This window comes from Podarcis muralis, chromosome 3 (genome assembly GCF_964188315.1).
Source record: "Podarcis muralis chromosome 3, rPodMur119.hap1.1, whole genome shotgun sequence".
NCBI lineage: Eukaryota > Metazoa > Chordata > Lepidosauria > Squamata > Lacertidae > Podarcis > Podarcis muralis.
The window spans coordinates 93,003,684-93,014,142 of record NC_135657.1 but is presented as its reverse complement, the minus strand read 5'-3'; the positions used below and the strand labels follow the sequence as shown (position 1 = coordinate 93,014,142).

Here is a 10,459-nt window from a genome sequence, read left to right as displayed (position 1 = left end):
GAGGAGGAGGAGGAGGAGGAGGAGGAGGAGGAGGAGGAGGAGGAGTTTGGATTTGATATCCCGCCTTTCACTCCCCTTCAGGAGTCTCAAAGCGGCTCACAATCTCCTTTCCCTTCCTCCCCCACAACAAACACTCTGTGAGGTGAGTGGGGCTGAGAGACTTCAAAGAAGTGTGACTGGCCCAAGGTCACCCAGCAGCTGCATGTGGAGGAGCGGAAACGCGAACCCGGTTCACCAGATAACGAGACTACCGCTCTTAACCACTACACCACACTGGCTCTCAATATCTCTTTCCTGGACAGCCACAGTCATTGAGACCTTACTCAGCAGCTGGATACCATTTTTGCCCCATTTGCCATTCTGCTGCTGAGGGTACTCATTTTGAGAGATCTTCCTAGAGCTCTTCATAGTATGCTTTCAACCCACTGTACTAACTGGATGCCCTCTGAAAACCTCTGCTCTTGCTACTCCGCCCTGGCTTCAGATCAGTTCTGAATGTTAATGCAAACAGTCCCAACACAGCTCCTGTATTGTGAAAATGGTCCACTCCTGCAGCTTTCTGCTCTTTAACCAGCTACAGCTGCTGCCCCATGATTCATATCCTGTGTGACTGCGAAGTTTGCTCAGGAGTCTTGGGTGTCAAAAGCCCAATTGTCTATTGAATCACACCATCAATATGCTTGTTGACACTCTCAAAAGAATTCTGAAAGGTTGATAAGGGGAAAACTTCTCTTTGTAGAAGCCATGTGATGCAACATCGCCAAGGCTTGTTCTTTTGCATAGGATTAATGCCTCCTCCCATATGTACTTACGAGTGTACTCATGTTTCAGAAGCCACGCTCAGTTACTCTCTGAGGCCTGAAATTCTGTAGACACTAGGGGTTCTTCAGTCGCTGCACCTCAGCTCTGGAAAGCCCAGCTTCTAATATATAACCCCAACCTAGCTATTTAGACAAGCCTTTGGGCAGGTTAGCATAGCTACTAGCTGTGGCATATATTTCACAAGATGGGTCTTTTTTCCTTAGCTCAGCTTTTTATTTTTAAATGTATCACTTTATGTTGCACGGCAGCTACAAGCAAAACAAAGGCAAGACAAAAATTATTGGGGGGGAGGGAGACACTGATCTAAAATTCTCAAGATCCATGTTTTAAGATGGGTGCTCATCATAAATGAGGCATACATTCACTAAATCACTTTGGGAATATAGTGGTACCTCAGGTTAAGTACTTAATTTGTTCTGGAGGTCCGTTCTTAACCTGAAACTGTTCTTCACCTGAAGCACCACTTTAGCTAATGGGGCCTCCTGCTGTCGCCGCGCTGCCAGAGCACGATTTCTGTTCTCATCCTGAAGCAAAGTTCTTAACCTGAAGCACTATTTCTGGGTTAGCAGAGTCTGTAACCTGAAGCATATGTAACCTGAAGCATATGTAACCCGAGGTACCACTGTAATGGAAGACTGATCAGAGGTTTAGTTTGGCATGTAGTATATGTGAAAACGCAGACCCACGTACATAGCAGCATTGCTTTAATACATTATTTTTTGTTTTTCAATATTTTCTCCCACAATGATTCTATTCAGAGGCTTCTAATTTATTGCATTCGAGAACCTCTGGCATATAAAGCACAAACGCTGTTACAACAGACTCCGTCCCTATGTAGATTCTATATCTGGGCATTATTAAATTATAGTAATTCCAAGATATCACAACATATGCCTCTTCAACTGTACAGAAAATCTTCTAGATGCTCAAAAGATAACCAAATGAGACATTTGTCACACTTACCTGAAACCAGATGGGATTCATCTTGTATGGGAGACGTGTACAGGTGCAACATCAGGAGCCTTGTGTTTAACTTGACTAAGGTTTTGACTATTTAAGAGTCTTCATAATGGCAGAGTATTATGTGATTTTAAGGCTGCCCCTAAGGAAACACCACCTTTCTTATTAGACCATGGGTGAGATGCAAAGTGGCACCAGTGGGCATCTGCTCATGCAACAGGTCTTCCCCCTCCTCTCTTCCCTCCGCAGACCCCCAAAAATATGTTTTAGAGGGTTGGGGCCCTTTGGGCTGTATTCTGGGGGCACCCAGGAAACGGGAACAGAGAAACCAGATTTTCATTGTTCAGGCAGGCAGGACATCCTTGAATGTTGCTCCAAGAGAAGGTAGAGTTGCCCTCCTCCCTCATCTCTAACCTCCAGCTAAATGCCAAGGAACTCTGAACCGGACAGATTCATTAAGGGTGGGGAATGTGACCATCTCTTTTTAACAGCGAAGAGGCACCCGAACTTGTACTTAAGCAGATTTCCAAGGAAAATTAATTTCACAGCAGAGGAGCAGCCTCTAATAACACTTCCATTACATGTTCTTGCAGCCCCATCTTGAGGTATACTAGAAAATTTAAGAGACCACTGTTCAAACATTCTCAGAGATTCCACACAGTGCGGCGAAGGAATAGGAAATGTGTCTTTGTTGTGCAGGGCCCAGGCTATCTGGAGCACCAGAGGTTCTAAGCAGAACTTGGAATCGATCCTGTACAATGTTGGGAAGTCAACAGAGGCTCTGAAACGCTGTTAAGTACTCCTGCTCTCTCTGCACAAGTCAAAGCTTTCAGACTGCCGTCCAAGGGCAGCTGTGTGACGAGCACAGTATATGCCTGAAATGTGGATTGCACTGTAATTTGTGCCAGCATAATTCTCTCGTGCGTTCTAGTATATTTCAGTTGCCTGTAATTGGAATGTTCGGTAAGCTATACTGAGGGAAAGACTGCATTTTCTCAATGACAAAATATGGCAGTCAGGATGCCAGCGAAATGCAATACCCCAGAAACAAAAGCTCTTCTTTGGGCAAAGATATCTGGATCCTCCACAACTGCACGTGGAAGGAAAAACAGTTTTAATCTGACCATGGAAGATGGTCTGAGCTGTTTCAGGCAGCAAAGTGAACGTGCTTTCTCCTAAGACACCCTGCCCCATAGAAATCACTGTCCTACAAACGAAGATAGTGGTGGAATGAAAGCAATAAAGCCAGTTTAAAAACATCTAGCCCTAGCACTGGCTGAGGCAGGGGGTGTACCGAGGGGGAGAAAAGATGCAATGCAGTGCTCTGATTCAGGCAGCATTCTGGACTAGCAGTGTAGAAAAATTGCCTGACCTCACCAGTTATTTATCAGGGCAAAAATCCCAATGTATTTTTGGAAAGCTGAGAACCTGGAGTGATGACAATTCTCTGGATCAGCTATAACCCCCAACCGTATGTCTGTATGCATACAGAATAGGATATCTCACTTTAATGATGCCCCCAACCTAAAACAGGGTTTTTAGGAATGTGACCTTATTTTGAAAAACGTATTGGGGACTTAGAAAGGGCTCTGGTTTCCAAAACTTTCTTGAGGTTAGGCTGATGTCAATCTTCAAGCCTTTGACCAGTGACCAGTACTGCAAACAGAGGATCATATCCTGTGTCCATTCCACCACTCCACTCCCAGAATGTGACAAAAGACCGATCCTTTTCTTGTTGAAGAAGTTTGAAAGACATAAGCCACAAGAGGCTCTTACACCACCATCAGCAAGATGACTTCCTATGTCCATAGATTCCCCCCCCCCCCCCCCCGGAGATAGCAGGTGCCCATGAATAAGATGGAAAAGAAAGACAGGATGATCTGACCTGAATTCCCTCTCCGCCCTCTGCCCCCCCACCCCATTGCTTGGGAAGAGATTAGTCACAGCTGCTATGCACAGGAAAGCCAATCTCTTTCATTCTGTGCTCAACGTGGGCAGATGGGTACCTTCAGAACCGGGGAAGGAAAACCTATTGCCTGGTTTTTTATGCTTCTGAGGAGTCCCACCGAACATGAATAAATACTGTGAGCGCACATAGTACTGAAAGAACAGTGGGCCAGAACAATAATTGAGATTCCTTTTCACAACTAGTTCAGAGAAGCAGCTGCAGGAAAATCCTGAGACTCCATCTTTCCTGAGGGATACAGCAAAGGAACGGATAGCCATCAACCTGGAAATATTTAATACCAGACTGAATTGTCAGACCAGGAACCTCTGCGAAGGATGGAGCTTCCGCATGGCTAGCAGATATTGGGATTTGTTCCTTCCTACAATTCTGAGGACATATTGCCCAGAATTAATACACAAGCTGTGCTCAGATTAGTCCTTAAAGTCTTAAATATTTGCAAATTCTAAGCAATTCTCCTCCTCCTCTAAATTATAAACGTCTAAGAAAAACGTTTTCATTCTCACTTGCTTTTTCCTTTCTCTTTTTTGTCACTCTTTTTATAAATGGAATTCTTTGAATGAAATATTAATAAATAAAATCGTTCCGTTTAACCTACCTTACAGGACTGTTGGAAGGATAACTCTGGGGGAAAGGCTACAGAGGATTTGTGTTCCTTGTATGCAGGAAGGGCAAAATAAAATGGAATCCATCTAGGAGAGTAAAAAAAAACCCAACTACTGTCTATACACCCATTACATTGTACATCCAATGTCAGCAACTAGTTTTTAGGAAGGCCAGTTTGAAGAAGGGATTCGGGACAGCTGATGCCAGCAAGCTGCAACAGCCACACTCCTCCACAACCTTCAGCTGCATCAGGCTTGTTAATTTGGAGGGTAGAGGGGGGAAGCAGCTGGTACTTCTCAGGAGACCCAAGTTTGAGCAGCCAGTTTATGATCCCTAGTAACATTAAAGTTCTCACGTTGTAAAAATGTTAGTTCCTTTCTGAATTTAATCAATACCTGTCAATGATACTGGAGGGAACACAATTTGGGGAGGCAAATATGCTGTTCTGACCATACAGCCATCTTTATATTATGAACTTTTCATAAAGGAAGAAATAAAGTTTGGCATAGGGCTAAAATCTTTCATAAGAAGTATTTGTTCTGTGAACTGAAAATCTGGGCAATATAATATGGCTAGTGGTGATTCAAAGCAACAATATTCCAGGAATAGGAAACGTAATGTTTTAGTATTTTACAAAATATTATATTATATTAATCATTTAGCAGACATTGGCAAAACAGCAATATTAAATATCAATTGTGTGCTAACTCAGACCTGGCTTCCTTTCTCCTGTGTTTTTAGAATCTCTCTGTCTCTCTTCAGTCATTATCTTCCTCAGTTTTCCCCTTCCTCATTATGGGGATATCGACCCCTCTCTATTTTTGTAAATGTTCGTCCTGTAAATACCAATAAAGATGTACAGTGCTCAACTCAAAGTTCAGTCATTCTGAAAACACAGCAGCAGCTTTTATATATCACAGTTACAAATCAGTGTATATCCAAGTGAATCCAACTATATAAACGAAGAGACCTAACTCATGCCCAATTATTTCTTGGATTGTGCCTTTTATGTAGAAGTTCCACTAAAATCATTGAATTTTCCTTCCATGTCTGTTCCCTAATCCACATCGCAGAAAGGCTCTGACATGCATAGAGCTCCAAAGTAGATGGTGTCCCATTAAGAAAGGAAAAGCTCTTTCCTTTCTCCTTCCATCATTGTATGTCACAACAATCCATTGCTTATGATGACAGGAACAAGTTTCATATTCTGCTGGGCTCTTTCTTCAGCACAGAAGCAAGGAGTTCCAAAGCTTTTGCTTCTGTATTTCATCAACCACAGCTTGATAAGCTGTTTTAGCTCAGTAATATGTGGCTGACTACTGTTGGTTTGAAACAAGCCAACTTCAAACTATCTGTATGGATAGTTAAACCAAAATTAAGATGAATCACAGATTAGGATTCAGGCATTAACATTCAACTGTGATTAAATTTGAAGCAAAAGCTTCTTATCAATGCCCTGTGGCCGTGCTGCAGGAGGGTGCAAGTTAGGCTAGTTTCCATCATGATAAACCAGGGTTTATTGTGACCTCTGAACACAGTCGTTGCATGTACAGATCTTTCATCGTTCAAGCAAATGGCATTCCTCATTCAACAAATCACCTGCATCTTGCATTGCAGAAAGGAGCCAAGCAATTTTCAATCAGGCTGTTGGGTCAAACAAATGGTTGAGAATTAGAACTCTTCACAGAGCACCCAACAGTTAACATCTATCCAGTGGCGTAGCGTGGGGGGTGCAGGGGGGGCTGGCCGCACCGGGCGCAACATCTGGGGGTTAGGGTTAGGGGGCGCAAATCCACGGGTTAGGGGTGCAAATTACTTGCCTTGCCCCGGGTTCTGACAACCCACGCTACGCCACTGCATCTATCCAACTCTGGATAAATGGAGATGCAGATGCTTCATACTTCTAAGGATAACCTACATTTTTCTTCATTAATTCTCTCGTTATCAAGATATTTTTTTAGAACCAGTCGCCTTAATGTTTCTAATCACCTGAAGACACAAATAAAAAAACGTCTGACACAAAGAGCATCATGCTTATTATTTTATTGTCCTCTCAATGCTAGCGGAATACACATGGTTCACTGATCGTATTCAAATTCCTGCATATTTCATCTGCAGAACAAATTACTGACATTACAGGCACAATACTAGAAACAGAAGGGGGGAAATTATGTACCGTTTTGTTGCACATTGCCAAATGTTAGATTTTTTTTTTTTTACTTACGCTTGAGGTAATGACAATTTCTCATTCCTCAGACTTTCTACAATCCGATCAAACCTATTAATCAAAGGCCATGATTTCTGAAATCTGTAAATATTCATAATAGCTCCAAAGACTACACCCAAACTGGCTTCACCTAACACCATGACCACAACTACTTTGTTCAATTACTTCAATACTACTGTGGGCACCATCTACAACAAACAGAGAATTCAGCCTGAAATCCTATACAAAATTGCCTGGAAGTAAGTCCCACTGAAATCAATGGGGCCTACTTCTGAGTAGACATGTGAAGGATTGTGTTGTTCATCAATTACGTCCAAATCTCAGCCACAGCTAACATGTCCAACATGCAGTAATCCATTAAAACTACAGTCACACACATGACACATTCCCAAAGACTGCACTGCTTAGAAGGAACAAACAACACTTGTACTTTGACCACTCTATATCAATACTTAAACCATCAAGACTTTTAAAAGTGTCACACACAGAATTGGAAAATGCAAATTAACAGTTGTTTCCGTAGTTTCAGGTTCATAACAGTCTGACCCTTCCGCTTCGTTTAATGTGAGACATTCCTTCCTCCTATTTCTAAACAAATAAGTAGTACTGAACCTTATGATATACAGATAAACTATTCGTTTTTGCCTTTGTGAGATCATCCAAATGTTTAAGGCATTTCCCTTTTCAGCATGTGGACTAAGGAATTTGTACTTGCACTGGAAAAGTTAAGCTTTTACTTAAGAAGGAAACGCTGGTTTTATTTTGCCTAATTTTAAGCAAGTGGCTGAATCTCTCCCATTGAAATCTATGGGACTCAAACATGCTGAACTTCAGCTGGATTCTGTCCTTCACTTGCTATGGAAATTCACAGGTGAAAAAAGGACAGTGAACCAAGCCTTGTTAAGAGAAGATTTATAGGCCTGGTCGAGAGCCAGCAAGAGGCAGCATGTTTAAAAAGTGTTGAAGCAGCGTATGTTTTAGCTTGGCTCTCTTTTAAAGAATACTTTCCCTCTCTTCTCCAAAGCCTGCACCATCAGAGCCAGTAACAGTAAGGAGCTCAGAAGAATCTTTCGAAAGCCTGGCATAACTCGAGCGCTGGCTACGCTTATGGGCCACGCCTTTGATGTTATCATTTTGCACCGGAACAGAATTAGGACTCGGTCCGGGGCACAAAATGATCTGAGAATGCTCTCTCATGCTCTCAATCTCCTCAAAATTCTGATTAGCTCGGTTGGTTGGCTGGTTGGCGCTGTTGTTATTCAGCGTGACTGTGCTGGGTGTTCGGTTTAAGTTGTAGGCTTTCTGGCACGCTGGCCAGTTCTCTTCAGGGCTGCTCGCTATTAAGCTGCTGTCCGAAGGGCTTTTCTTGTCTTCCGAGCAGATTGACATACGTGCCATGGTTGCGTCTTGGAGGCCGCTCAAGCTGAGGGGGATTCCCCGCTTCCCACTGCGGCCATCGTCTTCAAGCTCAATGAGATTTGCTTTTTCGAGCTGGGAGTCATCTGTATCGTTGTGGAGAGAGTGGTTTGGAGAACTTTCACTGGATCTTACCCCAGAGTCAGAGGAGTCCTTTTTGTCGAGAAGAGCATCCGTCAAGTACTCCTTTGCTTTAATCAGGGTTCGAATGGGCTCAGATCCATGTTCTGGAGATTTGGGCTGCTTCTCTGTTTTCCCTTCGACTTTTCTGTCTTTACCTTCCTTGAGGAGGGGAGTGTTATCAGACTCTTCTGTTCCAGACTCATCTTCATCACTTGGAAGTTTCTGGTAGCGCAGAGCTACACCCTTCAGCTTCAGGTCTGCAGCTTGGAAAATGCTGGTTCTTTCAGAAGATTTCTTCCCTGGGAGAAGTTTGGAGCCAGACTGATCTGATTTTTCATCTTCTTCCGTGATGGGATCCAATGGCGACGCATCGCTAGTAGACACCCCTGATGTACTATAATCTACAACATCATTCCGTTTAATCAAGAAGGACTTCCTTCCATCGTCTTGCTTTTGCTCAGCATCCTTTCCCTTATCTTGTTCCACACTGGAATGAAGGGAGCCTGTTGATGTGCTCTGGCCCATATAGAAGGCTGCTGAACTGTGAGGGGAAGATCTACCACTCACCGTGCTAGAACTGGCACCCCCTTCTAATTGTGACATTTGAGCAATATATTCTCTATATGCATCTCTATATTCTGCCTGTACCTTATCGGTAAGCTTTGAAATTTCAATACTAGAATCTTGAGAATTCAGGCTTGAAAGACTTGGCGTCCGACGGGCCTGTGACTGTACAAATAGAAAGAAAACACATTAATACAAAGTCAGCAGAGTTGACACCAGTCCTTCAAAACAGAAAAGACATTCACCCCAAGAACACAGTTGTGAGCAGAGCAGCGTAACACTTGGCTCCTTCATAACCAGAAAGGACCAACCGCTCAGTGGTATAGCATACGCCTTGCATACGGTGGGAAAACTCAGTGTTGTGGGCATACCAACTATTACCTGTGCACAGAACTTTGAGCACTATGTTCACTTACTATATAAATATTTTTACGGACAACCTGAGATGCATGAATTTCTGCATCTCTTATTTCAAGCATCTTATTTACCTGATGCTTAGAATAAAAGGGTGAGAGAATGTATGATTCCTGCCAGGTATACAGGAACACAGAGACATCTATAATGCAACATATTTTTGTCCCTTTCTACAGTGCTGCATGAAAAAGTTCGCTTCAATGGAGGAGGCAATCATAAAAATCTTGCATATACACACACACACCTGCATTTATGCAAGTGCACACATGCAAGGTGTCTGTTGCAGAAAGCTGGTCTTATACACACACACACACACACACACACACACACACACACACACCTATTTATGCATTCAGAGTTGCCTCTCCATTGAAGTGAAAGGGGGAAACAGTGCCAAACAGGAGATTTCTATGTCTCCATCTGGTGTTTTGTAAGTCACTTTGCATATCAAGCAACTAAACTGAAACAACAACAACAGGACCTGAAATGGGGTTTATATTTGTAACTCCAGAAAATACATTTAATGAACATAAAATGTGGCATTTCCTCTTCATGCCACCACTGCCTGCTGATTTGGGTGAGGGAGGAAGCTATCTGCTCTGTAAAATTGCTAATGTTAAGAGAGAGAGAATGGGCTGAGATTAAGTCTATGTTGAAGAGAGTACCTGCCAACTCAGGTTACTATGACGTGGAGGGGCTTCTTCTAAACCAATGGTGTTCAACTCTTCAAAGCTGAAGTTGAGAGCGTAGGGGGCTTGACCCGGAAGACCAGTCAGTTCAGTATGAGGCAATTCAGTGTTCAGTGCAGGACGACGAGCAAGATCATTATGAGGTATGGTACTGGCGTGTTCATTCGCTGCCCGGGTATCTTCATGGGCAGCCTGACTCTCAACATTTCTCAAGTCAAGCACCTAACACAGAAAATGCAGCAATTAGGATGCAGCATGAAAAGCTCTGAAAAGATAATCTGGTTGAGGTGATTAAACACTGGATAAACAAGTCAAAGAGTATAAAGCTGCGAAGCACACTTCTGTGAGAAAACCAGGATTTGTGAAAACCCTTGAAAAAGTTCTTTGAAATCACTGAAAAGCTACTCTGGAAAATCGGGAGACCCAGCAGAGCAGGTCCTACTGTAACATAATGAGAAGGGGAAACGTGAAAACTCTCACTGCGTGTATATGAAGACATGTGCACAAAGGACTCTTTGGAACCTGTACTGTGTTTGTGAACACTTTTCACAAACAAGCTAAGACATACACATTTATGCAAGTACACGGTATCAAGATGTTTGCTCCAAAACACCAATCTTATATAATTGTGTGTCAAAACAATGGGCCGTTTCTAGTAAGTGGGATAAGAGC

General features: G+C 42.9%; 1 protein-coding gene across 7 annotated transcripts in view; it reads right to left on the bottom strand.

Moving 5' to 3' along the window:
- Positions 1 to 6,382: 6,382 nt before the first annotated feature.
- The window catches only part of KIDINS220 (kinase D interacting substrate 220), a 58,849-nt gene continuing 54,772 nt past the window's right edge, over positions 6,383 to 10,459 (bottom strand). For all 7 annotated transcript variants that reach the window (XM_028722486.2, XM_028722488.2, XM_028722489.2 and 4 more), the window contains 2 exons: positions 9,764 to 10,009; positions 6,383 to 8,849 (listed from right to left, as the gene is read on the bottom strand). In XM_028722486.2, coding sequence (XP_028578319.1) covers positions 7,575 to 8,849; positions 9,764 to 10,009 — 1,521 coding nt within the window. In that variant the 3' untranslated portion in view covers positions 6,383 to 7,574. The remainder of the gene's footprint in view (positions 8,850 to 9,763; positions 10,010 to 10,459) is intronic.